The 12,865-nt window shown below is 59.7% G+C and overlaps 1 protein-coding gene across 4 annotated transcripts in view; it reads right to left on the bottom strand.

Moving 5' to 3' along the window:
- Positions 1-12,865, bottom strand: part of EBF3 (EBF transcription factor 3) — a gene marked incomplete at both ends in the record, with an annotated part of 114,028 nt that overhangs the window by 16,471 nt on the left and 84,692 nt on the right. For all 4 annotated transcript variants that reach the window (XM_081105392.1, XM_081105391.1, XM_081105393.1 and 1 more), the window contains one exon: positions 12,303-12,429. In XM_081105392.1, the coding sequence (XP_080961518.1) occupies positions 12,303-12,429 (127 nt within the window). The remainder of the gene's footprint in view (positions 1-12,302; positions 12,430-12,865) is intronic.

The raw sequence follows: 12,865 nt of genomic DNA, 5'->3' as shown, positions 1-12,865 counted from the left end.
GTTAAATAAGATATAGTGTGTTTTCCGAACAGGGGACCCAGGCCCTGCCCCAGCAGACTGCACGCCTTCCGTGTGCCTGAATGAACACAGGTTGTAATGTGTAAAAATTAAATAAAGTAAAATTAAATTGCTCAATACAAAGACATCCCTCTAGAGGGTGTTAGTGATTTCAGTGACAAAGTGCTATTTGCTGACAAGTAGTTTACACATTAACCAGCTGAATCCGAGGGGGGAAAATGCCAATAGCAATTATATCACCTTGAGGTTATTAAATGTCCCACTGATAAGTAACTAGGTGAACTTGACCAGGTGATAAAGACTGCTGTGAGCAAATGATCGCGCGGTGAAGAATGTCTCTCTGTCCCGCTGGCTTCTCCAGATAGCTTTTCTTTCAAAAATGACTGTATAAAAAAGTGGCATTAAAAATGTGTGGCCACCGAAGACGAAAGCGGTGTCTGGCTCCCCCTGAATGCCTCACCCCGCCAGAGCCCCTCCATCACTCCGCGGCAGAAACCCTACACAGAGTCTGCAAAGGCCTGCTTTTTTCCTCCTTTTTTTCGGCTTTAAAATGATGCTAAGTTCTCCACTTTATCATCAACTGTCTCCTCCAAGTGCATTTCATCTATAAGAAATTCAGATGCTCGGGAAATTAAAATTTCAAAGATCTGCTGCAAAAAAAAAAATCAATGGGGCGAGATCAATGCTCATAGAAATTTCATGAACTTTGAACTGATCCGGGCATGATGATGAGAGGTGGTTGGAGTTTCAGGCGGCTGACGGCTCCTGGCGCGGATGAAACGCGGTCAGGGCAGCCTAGAGGAGGGCCGCATTTTAGATGGGTTTCTGCTTTCATATTTTGTCCGACAAAAAAATTAATTTTTAGTCTATTTCAGTAACAAGCAAAAATGGGGGGGGGGGGAATCTGCCTTCCCGACGTGACCTGTAATACCCCCACTTCTTAAGAGCACCTAATGCTTTGCACATTAACGCGGCCACGAAATGAAATCGGTTCCCTTTGCAGCCGATTGCAGGTGCAAATTAATATTGTAAAATGAAGATCAATACATGGACAGGGCCAAATCAATAGTGGCTAAATTATTGCTGCATTTTCCTCCTCATTCAAGATGAGTTGTGTTTTCCTCTCAAAGTCAATACTTTGCAGCTTTTCTCATTAATTTCTCAATAAATTTGGCAATGAATTTCAATCACAGCGCCCGGCAGGGCGAGCCAGGCACCGTGGCACGCCCGGCAGCACAAAGGCCAGCGATTCTGCATCGCTTGCCAGGAGGCGCTGCCCCCGGCAACTGGCCTGCTCGCCGGGGCCTGGCCCGGGGCAGCGGGCCACCCCTGGACACCGACCAGAAGTCTCGGGGTGCCCCTTCTTCGACACCAAGCGGCTTACCCTAGGTTGCCCTCATCAAACTGACGTGGCTTTTCCAGCGCCCCAGCATGGGGTGGCTCACCCGCCCGGGGCCGGCCTCTGATCCTCACTGCGGTTGCCCCAGATGGCCCTCCAACCCGCTAAGCAAAGGGCGCTGTCCGCAACCAAGACTTGCAAGGACGGGCAAGCGCCTCGCTTGACTTCTAATTGGAGGACGGGCACCCCTCGCCGCTCGCATGGGGAACACGGTTCCACATGCACACAGACGGCCCCGCTGGCCGTGTGGTGTGCACAGGGCCCCGCGGCCACTCGCCGACGCCAGGCAGCGGACGGCGGCATTGTGAAAAGGGGACAGCTAGTGCAGAAAGGGGACAGCTCACCTCCCTTGCTACCAAAACACCCTGGCTGACAGCTGCTGGGTTGCACCGAAACAATTCTCTTCATTTCCTCCACGAACGCACGGGACTGCGGCTTTTAGAGTCCTGTTGACTAGCCCCTACCTCAGGCCTGGCCGGTGGGCACTAAGCCACCTTAGTCTGCCCCGGGGACAACTCCCCACAGTGCGGCCCTGAGGTAGGGACGTGGCTGGGCCACCCCATGAGCCCTCGCATCCCCCCTCGAGGCTGTTCTAGCAAATATTACCGCTCCCCATGGACAGAAGGGCTGTGAGCAAGGCAAAGGAGAAGCCAGAGAAGAAATCAAGGCCAGGCGCCCCACGCGGGGTCCCTTTTCTCTAAGAAACAGTCGAGTGTCTGGTGTCATCCACCCGCTTAAAGATACTGGGAGAGGGGACTTAAAACCCAGTGGGCAACGCTCTGTGGAGGACCATCGGGCAACGGATTTGCACACATCACACGAGTGTAAAAACCTCCACTAGAAGGTGAGCTGGAAAATGAGCTACGAGAGCTCGTCCCTCCCCAGACCAGGTGTCCCTGGCCCAGAACGGCCTGTGTTCCCGAAGCCGCCAGCCCCCCATGGGGCTTCCCAGGCCACCTATGCTCTTGTTCAGGGTCCGTCCTCCTCCTTGATGGTGGGGCCATCACCCTGTGTCATGGCACCTGCCCTACTCAGTGCAGAGCACACAGTAGGTGCGCAAAATAATGAGTCACAATGGGGGGCTTCCTGAGGTTACAGGATACAAGGTGAAGGTATCAAAATGGTGATTTTGAGAAGCCGAAGTGAGCGTAATGTTTCTCATATGTCTACACAAAAACCTGGTCACAAATACCTCAGAGCAGCATGACTGGTGATACCCAAGTGCCCGTCATTGACGACTGGGTAACAGGATGGGGTCCATCCTATGCTGGGGTACTACGCAGCCGGGCTCAGGGAGGAGGCCCTGGTCCACACTGCAACACGGGGGAGCCTTGAAACTGCCACAAAGGACCATCTACTGCACAGAACGTCCAGGAGAGGCCAATGCACAGAGACAGGAAGGAGATGGGTGGCCGCCTGGGTGGGGGAGGGAGCAGGAGGAGCGGCTGACTGCTGAGGGGTACGGAGTTCCTCCCTGGGTGTTGAGAATGTTCCTCAGTAGATTAGTGGCTGCACAACTCTGTGAATAGACTAACAACCGTGCACACTTTGAATGGGTGGGTGTTTTGTTCTGTGACCTAGACCCGAATAAAAAACCCCATTTTACGCGAGCGTAACCTCTCTGTCTGGCTTAGCGTCTGTGGGCCAGCGCTGCCTGTGCCGGGAAGGGCCTCCGTGGTCCGAATGCCGCCTGGCACCTGTGTAAAGCGGGGGACCTCCCGGGTGTGGCCCCGCTGCGGGGAAGGGCAGGGAGAGGGAACAGGCTTCCCGACAGCACCGCCTCTCAGCCTCCACGAAGGCGTGTTCACCTCCCGCTTTCTCGGCTGAATAAAGAAAAGGAATGTTCTCGGAGCCGTAAAGACCTCGCCCAGACAACGTAAACACTGGGATCCCCAAACACCGTCCTTGCGCCCAGAATTCTGGGTCACGTGTCTCACGTACAACAGCCCTATTTTCACACCAGGGCCCCTGAAATCCCAAACGTGTGGGGAAGAGAAGGCCCCTGTGGGGGCGCCCGAGCTCCTCCCCCCCCATGGCAGCCCTGCCTATACCCGCCTGACCGGCCCCCCGACTCCTCCTGCTCCCTGCACACGGCCCCCCAGAGGACCCCCAAGAAAATCTCAGGGAGCCTCAGCCGTCCCTCTGCTCAAAGAACCCCACCCCATTCATGACTTTTATTAACGTCTCTCCACCTGCTCTGTCCGTGGCTGTACACGTGGCTGAGCAGCAGACACCTCAGTGAGCCCCGAGCCCGGCTGTGGGGGAGGCCCCGCCGCTTCCCCACCCCCAGCACCAACAGCACCTCCCTCTCTGGGCCACCTGCCCGCCCGCCTGGCCCAGGTGGCATCGGGCAGACACTGAGCGGCAGGAACCCAGTCCTGGTGACTGTGACCTTCAATGTCACATCCTCCGACACCACGCCGGCCACAGCGATGAATGTCAGCTGGTGTTTCCCGAGCGCAGAAGAAGGAAGTGACGTGGACAGTCACGGAGTTGGGTCAGCGAGGACGAGAGGCAGGGCGTGGGGACGGCGTCCGGGATGCAGTCGCTGGGACTGTGACCACAGAAGGAGCGTGTGAGCTCCCCATGGGCGGGACAGCACCTCACACGTGGGCATCTCGCTTTCGTGGTATTTCGTGGTGAAGCAAGTCACTTTGTGAAGTAACCTCCGCTTTAACTGACCACGTTTTAACTGACCACAAACACACGAGGCAAATTGAGAGTCTGGGACACTGTCGCCCGAGGCCCAGCATGTTGTGGAGCGAACACTAGGCCACCCCGTGGTGGCCGCCCTTCAGCCACAGTAACACCAGGAGCTCCCTGCCCCGCCCCCCCCCCCCCCCGCCCCCCGTGCAGGTGCCTGCTCACCAGCCCGGCGCCGGCAGGCCCCACAGGGGTGCCTGGGACGTGTCTGTACCAGGGACGTGCTCATCAGAAAACACCGAGTTGGTCTTCAAAACCAGGGGGGAGTGGTTATCGCAGCTAACGCACCTGCTCATCCCCAGCGCCAGGCGCATGGTCCAGGAGACGGGAGGAGTGCAGCACGGGGTGCCTGGGCAGGGCGGCGAGGGGGGTGCCTGGGCAGGGGGGCGAGGGGGGTGCCTGGGCAGGGGGGCGAGGGGGTGCCTGGGCAGGGCGGCGAGGGGGGTGCCTGGGCAGGGGGGCGAGGGGGAGGTCCCAGGGCAGGGCGGTGAGCGGGGTGCCCGGGCAGGGCCTTCCTTGGAAGGAAAAGGGTGAAAAGATGGAGAAGGCCTCTGGCAGAATCCCCCACATCTAACCACCTCAGTGCCTGACTCCCCATCTTCACTGGTCATCTGATGCGGGGGGAGGAGAGCACCCCACGGGGGGGCCCCCTTGCCAGACAGTGGGATTGCGGCGTGCGCAGGGCAGGGCATGAGGAGGGCGGCGTCTGGAAGGGAGGAGAGGACCAGCGACCCACCGCCAGGCGCGCCTGAGGGACCTTCCTCCAAACAGCCTGGGCCCGCGTCACTGAGCCCTGCCCGGCCCGCCGTGGAGGCGGAAGCGGCTGTGTTAGCATCTGACACGCTCTCCAGCGAGCCTCCCAGAGCACGTGCCGTCCTCACGCACACGCTCAGGGCCCCCGGACCCGAGTCACGCACACGCTCAGGGCCCCCGGACCCGAGTCACGCACACGCACAGGTCCCCCGGACCCGAGTCACGCACACGCTCAGGGCCCCGGACCCGAGTCACGCACACGCTCAGGGCCCCCGGACCCGAGTCACGCACACGCTCAGGGCCCCGGGACCCGAGTCACACACACGCTCAGGGTCCCGGACCCGAGTCACGCACACGCTCGCTCGTTGTCAGCATGGAAACTCGGGCCCACGTCACAGACAGTGCTCACTAACAGCCTTCCATGCTCAGAAAGTTCGGGTTTTGCATTTTCTACAACTGACTCGGAGAAAGATTTTTTCAATAGACTTTTCCTCGGCCTGAGCTCTGGGGCTCTCGGCCGGGAGCAGATGAGTGGGGACAGGTCCACGACCTCCAGCATCAAGGTTTCGGGGGCGAGCGCGAGGCCCACCTCCGGGGACAGCCACCGCGTGCACTTCCAGCCGCGGCCTGTCCGTCCGCACGTCCGGCCGTGGAGCGGCGGCCGGTTCTCGGGACAGGCCAGGCAGCAGGAAACAACGCGCGCTGTCCAGTTCCCGTTCCATCTGCGGGGGGCCACAGACGTCCACTTGCTGCTTGTCCGCAGGGCCACACTCTGTGTCGGGGTCCCTGGGACACGGGCTCTGGGTCCTCATGGGCGAGCTGAGGGGCATTCTCTCCGTCGTTTTTGCACCCCGTCATCTTGGCGTTACTTAGCACTCAGGTTGGTCAGTCACCTGGCTGGGCTTCCAAACGGTCACTGGTTCGCTGCCCGCCATCCCTGTCTCCCCGGGCCCTTCCCACGCTGATCTCAGAAGTGCCACCTGCACCTGACCAACCTGAACGCGGCTCCAACCCACACGGGGCCCGTCCTCCAAGCCTCCCCTCCCCGCGCCTCCTGGGCGGCGGGCAGCGAGGCGGGACCCTGCCCACCGGGCCTGGCCCAGCGGCTGAGGGCCAGGCCGCCTCCCCGCCCGCCGCCTCCCCACAGCTGCCCGATGACCCTTTTGTCCTTTGGGGAAGATGAATGGCTGTCTCCGCGGGGCTGCGTTCTGTCAGGTTGGGTGCCGGAGAGTCGATACCTTCACCTTGACACGGAAACTTGGTGATTTATCCCTCGGTGTCTCCTCCGGGGTGAGCGCGGCCCGGAGAGTGCAGCCAATCGGGGCGCGGGGGGCCGACTTTGGTCACAGCCACTTGGAAAGCAACCACAGCCCCTCTGATGACAGACAAATGTGTCTTGTTAGCGACTGCCCAAAAGCGCTTGACTTGTACTAATAACAGAAAGGCCATGCTGGTCACCGAGGGTCCAAAGACGAAGCACCCTGTCACCAGCCTGGTTGGGAAATTAGCAAATAATGTTCTTTTCCTTGATAAATGGGTGACAGCTCCCTCTCACCAATCATTTTTAACATTTTGATGCGTGCCTGCGATCCCACCGGAGGAGCAGAAAAGTTTACTGGCCTCAATTTTCAGATGATGAATGGAACTCTCTAAGTGTGCGATTTCTGTATGAGGTATAGTTCATTTTAAGCAATTCTAGTAAATGGGTGTCACTGATTAGGACAAATCGTCTACTTGTGCAACAGCACACGCAGTGGGCCTCATTTTCCCGCCTCCGTGGAGACGGGGAGCGAGGGCACGGCCGCGACCCCGGCAGCCAGGGAGTCTGTCCGTCCAGCACCCACTCAGCACCCTCGCAGACGACCTGATGGCCATCCCGGATGTCTTGTCTGCGCCGTGTCGCCCGATGCGCAGGTGGGCCCTCTCCCTTCCCTGCGGCCCTCGGGAGCCCGGAATGACCCCCACGCGGCCCTCCCGTCCCTGTCGCTGGGGAAGGCTGGCCATCTACCACCAACAGGGAAGCAAGTGACAAGAGCAAAGGTAGGGGCTGCTGAGAGGAGAGGCCGCGTTGTCACATTCTGCGGTATCTGGGTCACTGTCCCAGCCCCCCAATTGTGGGCAGGTCTAGAGAGAGGCTGAGTGGAAAAGACATGCGCCAGCCTATCCTGCCACATAACGCACCACATACTAAAGCAAGGGTGTCGGCCCTGCAGGGAGCACGGACTTCCCCCAGGGCCCCTCCAACGGCCCGCGGCAACCATGAGCCAGTGAGGCTGCGGAGAGGGCTCGGCAAGGGCCCACCAGCACCACTGGGCCTCGTGGGCCGGGACAGATGGGGGCGCCCAGGAGTAGCCAACTGAATTGGCTGGAAGTGTCCCCAACTCCAGGACCCATGATTAAAATACCTGTTTCCCCACCGTGTCCCCAGAGGGGGTTGGGAATGTGGCCTGACCCCGGGTTTCACCGAAGGGAGGCTTAGCCCGGGTGGGGCACAGTCAGAGTATCTGGTCTCGGGCGGCAGTTGGCCGGCTGCTGTGGGGAGACAGCCATTTGTTTGCAGGGCGCTGGCCGGGGCGACAGCTCCTGGCTGGCTGTGGTCGCAGGCGCTATTGACTGCAGTGCGTCCCCCGCTGTTGACAGAATCGCATCTCAATGTGCACAAAGATCTTCAAGACACTTCAGACTACGAGCACCCTTCAAGGGGCGAGTGGAGTGGGGGTTAAACGGCGGAGTCCGCCGGGGGCCGTGGCGCGGGCACAGGAAGGAAACTGCCACCCGCGCTGCCGGGACAGCACCCGGGGACCTGACGTGTCGCCCGTTTAAGGCACAATCTGACTCTTTTAAATCAAAAAAGCAGGAAACGTAAATAGTGTATCAGAAAGCACACAAACTGTTAGCAATGACTGGCTGAGGAACGATTTCATACGCTTGCAATCGAATGCACGTCTTGGTGCGGGAAATAATCATGTGTATGTCCCCGTCCAGGAAATAAATTGCAGACAAGCTCCGTCTGTGCCCGCCCTGGACGCGTTTACCAGCGGCCGCCAACATCTCCCTTCGCGACTGGGCTTGGCCCGCGGCAGACGACGTGTTGACTCCTGGTAATTTATGATAATTTCTCTAATTGAGCAAAAGAAATTGCTAAAATGAGAGTGGGTCCGCCAAACATTGGGTCCAAGAGTTCAAGAGCAGGAGCCCCCATGAGTGGCCCTGGCGTCCTGGGGAGCCCCTGGAAGGGACGCCACCACCCATGAGCTTCACTGCTTCTGTGCGACGGGAACCCGTCCCGCCAAACGGACGCCTCAAGTCACACGCACACTCGTGCACGGACACCCACACCTGGACACGTGTCTGCAAAGGTAGCGTCCACCCTCACATAGCTTCAGTTCGAAGCAGACAAATTCCAATTTGTCTTTATCAAATAACACCGCAAAGCTTCTCTTCTACTTAAAGAAGAATTCTGTGGGCCCTGCCCATCGGATGGGTTTCTCCTGGGGAAGCGAGGGGCGGGAGACGGGTCAGTCTGCCCGGTTAGCGGGCGTGAGCGTCTCAGGTAGGCTGTTCCGGGACCTCGGTAATTATTATTAAACAAGCAAACGAGACGCGATTAGACAAATATTAAAACAAGCGTGGCACTCAGGTATCAATTTGCACTCTTCACTTTTAAACGCAGCGAATATCTCATTAATTTAATTTTAGGGGCCCGGCGTTTATACTGCATTTTACAGTCTAGAAGGCAATTTACTATTAACTGGCAATTACATACAGAGTGATTGTTAATTCTGCGCCTAAGTGCTAGCCGCTTGGAAATGGCTCCCGCTCTCTCATTTCTGACCTCACAACAGGGGTGAGGCTCGCTGGGAATGCGCGGGCCTGGGAGGGAGGAGCCGGACATGTCACTTGTGACTCGTTCTTTTAATTCACTGGCTAATCAACCGAATGGCCACTGCTTCCCCAGGTAACTGTGTCTGTAGTGTAGGCAGCAGGCGAAGGGGCCTGTGGATGGGCCTGGCCACCTCCCCTTCCCTGGGCGGGGCCCTCGGGGAGCGCCACACCCACTCGGGGCTGAGGGACCGGGCCTGGGCCCGAGGAACCTGGTGTTTCTCAGATCCCCATAAACAGATCACTTAGGCCTTCGCCCCTGCGGGGGGGGTAGGGGGGGTTCCTCCTGGGCTCAGGTTCCTTATCCAAGGCGGCTGCTGGCGGGAAGGCTCACCACCAGGGTGTCCCTGCAGCCTCTGGGCGGGGGCGCTGATGGGAGCCAGATGCCCAGGGGACGGTGCCCTCCCTGCAGGGGCTGCCCTGAGCCCGGTGCAGAAGGCGGGCTCGGCTTTCAGGGGCGCAGTTCCCAGCGATTATTCTTTGTCCCCATCAATTTCAGGGCAAGCAAGTCAGACAGCAGCTTCCAGGTCAGACAGGCTACGACCCCAGCTCACCTCCGCTCCCTGGGCGTGTAGGCCCGTATCCCTTACACGGCGTTTGAAATGCATATTCCCGTTAATGATTGGGGTGGGGGAGGCCGTAAATTAGCCTTCTGCTAGCAAAGGCCCCGCTCGCTGAATGGCTCCATTGAAGGCCCATCCGTGGGAGAACGCTCGGCTCGGTGGAGAAAATCCCGAAGCCTTGGGCAGCCGGGCCCCTGCACGTCGGGCCCAACAAGCCCAGTCCGCTTGGAGTGGACACCATGTCCACTGGGGAGTGGAAGACGGGCCACTGGGTGGCTGATGGACCTGACTCAGGGTTAAACTCCTTCCCATGGGGTGGAGGAGGGTGGCGTAGAACACCCCAGAACTCCCCGAGGAGGTGGCTGGCCAAGGAAGGGGTCCTGGCCAGCTGGAGAGCACAGAGAGTGGCCAAGCCCGGCCGGTGTAGCTCAGCGGTTGAGCATCAACCCAGGAACCAAGAGGCCGCTGGTTCGGTTCCGATCGGGCCACATGCCGGGCTGCGGCCTCCATCCCCTGCGGGGGGTGTGCAGGAGGCAGCCAATTGATGATGTTTCTCTCTCATCAATGTTTCTATCTCTCTATCCCTCTCCCTTCCTCTCTCTGTAAAAAATCAATAAAAACATTTTTTTAAATAAAGAGGGTGACAGAGAGAGCTGCTGGGATAGCCACACCCCTCACACTGGCCCTGGAGCTGGCCCTCGCCACGCGACACCCACTGGCCAGTGACAGGCGGCTCCTCCCAGCGCATTTTCCAAAGGCACCTTTGTTTATGATGCTCAGCCCAGGGCCCTGCTCTCCCCGCTGGGACCAGAGTGCTCAGAAAAGAGGAGCCATCGCCCACAGCCAGCCCGCCTCCCTCTGAAAAGCCCACACGTGCAGAAATCTGAATGCCAAGGTCTGGTCGATGCAAGGACCCACTGAGGCCCATGGGGGGGGGCAGGGCGGACTGAACCCCGAGGGCCCGACAGTCCAATGGAACAAGCGGTCTCGCCACCCATGTCTGTGCAGAGCAGGTCGGTCCTGCCACACACATCCACGCTCCCTTTGGTGCCCCGCGGCCACCGAGGAGCATGTGTCACGTGGCAGACATGTGGCATGGCTCCTGAGTGGACAATAAAGGCCCCTTCCCTTGAGGGGCTCGGGACCCCGACAGAAGCAGTACCTTGCAAACTGTCCACAGGAGGCACCGCTCGCCGGGTACCACTCCACCGTGGGTCGGACACGCCCCTAAGTGCCCCCTGACCCTCACAAACCCGCGGGTGGGGCCGAGCAGAAGCGGCACTTGGGTCGGAGCATGGCGCCAGGTCCCCAGTCAACACCAAGCAGAGCAAAGCGGGCCCCGCTGCCTCCGCAGCCTGAAGTTCAAGGCCAGAAACCCAGAGACGCGCGGCCCCCCGGCCAGCAGTCAGGGAGAGGCACGCGGAGCGTGGGGGCGGGCGCGGCTGCAGCACACAGGACACGGCTGCAGCGCACAGGACACTGGCCGAGCAGAGGTGCTGAGAGAGGCACCGCCCAGGGAGGCCTCCAGACGCCCCCCCCCTCCCCGCCCCGGGACCCGTGCCCACAGCCCAGTCTCCTGCTGAGTGCGGGCATGTGCTCTCCAAGTGCCAAGGGTACAGCCCTCTGCGTGACTGTACGTTTTCATACACCAGGTGCCCCACAAGCTGCACAGGCTGCCCCTCCAGCCCTGGGCCTTTCCAAGAGCCAGGAGCACCCCGACCAGGAGGGGCTGGCACACTACCCACAGCTTTGTGGCCAATGCACTTGTCCTGGGTTTTGGGCAGCTCTGGACTCGCAAGGGGTTGGGGGTGGGGGCCGTGCTAGTCCCCTGGGAGGAAGCGACCCCTGGTGTGGGGCAGGTACCCCTGGTGTGGGGCAGGTACCCCCACGCACACCCTGACCACATGGAGGGGCTGAGGGGCTCAAAGAGAAGGCACCCTCCCCCGTCAAGGACCCCAGGTGTTGCTGGCAGCCCAGGCTGGCCCGGGGTGACCCTGGTCTCCTGGAAAGTGGGCGCTGAAAGCATTTACACTCTGCATGTCACACTCAGTCCTTCCTAAAATCGGGGTGCGTGAGGAACCCCCACTCTCTTCACACTCCAAAGTGGGAGGGACCTCGAGCCCACGTCACCTGCCTGCCGGACAGAGGACAGCCTTCCATCTGGCTGGGAGGCCAGACCTGCCAGGGCGTCCTGCCGCTGGTGACAGCTTGTGGGAGCCCTGAGCCCAGGCTCCCGCTATGGTCTCCCGCCGCCCTCGTACACGTCACGGCCACAACGCTTCAGGGACGAGTCCTTGTCCATGTCGCCCTCCCGGGTTTCAGCAGGTACTGCCCATCGTTAAATAGACTTCTCAAAGATGACAGTGTTTGCACTTGGCTAGGACAGAAATGGAGTCCTAACATGGCTTACACTTACTTATGGCTTCTCTCCACAGCAAGCTCGAAGGAATCCTGTCAACTAAGCAACTTTCCGATAACCAACAGTCACTGCAGAGGCAACCCTTCTGACGGTAGCAGTTTCTCTAAAACCCTCGCAGAAGCAGCGTAAGGCATGTGTGTGACCAGGCCTGGAACAGAGACCTGGCGTGCGTCGGAGGCCCCTCCTTTACAGGGTGTGTGGCCTTGGGCACATGACTGAACCTCTGAGTCTCAGCTTGTGCAAATGAGCAACGGTGACATCACTTGGGCAGCCACAGGATGAGAGCTGGGGTGACCTGTTACCGACAACCGCCCCCCACCCCTGCCCAGCCTGGCTTTCAAGGTGAGAAGGCCGAGGGCCACAACAGAGGGGCCCCAGGTCACATGCCCAGCGGGGGCCGCATCTGTCCATGGCGTCTCTCCAGCTCGGACGGGGACAGACACGGCTGCTGACAAAATCCTGCCCCTGGCCCAGGGCCTCCCCCAGCCTCTGCGCGCAGCGCCCGCCTGTGCCAACCTAAGGGGCATCTACTGCTTTGCCACGAACGCCAAGAAGGGGAACTCACCGGTGTAGACAAACCGCCCTGGAGCGCCTTTACAGAACTGCTTGGACTTGTAGGACAGGGTGACCTCGACGACGCCAGGAATGTGCCGCGGCGGGGTCTGGACTCGGATGGCGTGGGGCGTTATCAGCTACAAAAACCACACGGTGAGCAGGCTTTCAGGGCGCTGCTCGTGAGAGGGGACACTCGCCGGTTAGACGTAATTACCAAAATGAGCAAAATTGGACCATCGTCTGGGAGCGCCCCCGCCTAGCTGTCACCGGGGAGGCGGGGCCTCGAGCTCTTTAAGGAAAAGATCTGCAAACGGTCCCGGGTTTTCGTTGGCAGGAAAGGCCACAGGGCATCATTCACATGAAAATTGCCACCATATGTCCCCTGAAACCTGCTCCTGGCGATGCAGGCACTGGCTGTTCCAGTGTAGGGGGGACCTCCTACGACAGGGCTGGCACCCCAGGGCTGAGCGGGGGCGTTCTGCTCCCACCCACCGGGGAGCGTCAGTGAAAGGGGGATTTGCCACAGGGCGCCTCGTATCTGTGCCGTCATGCCCCCCCGTGGAAAAGCTCCCG

The sequence above is a fragment of the Myotis nattereri genome (assembly GCF_964212035.1).
Source record: "Myotis nattereri genome assembly, chromosome: 13".
Lineage (NCBI taxonomy): Eukaryota > Metazoa > Chordata > Mammalia > Chiroptera > Vespertilionidae > Myotis > Myotis nattereri.
This window is presented reverse-complemented; position numbering and strand designations above follow the sequence as displayed.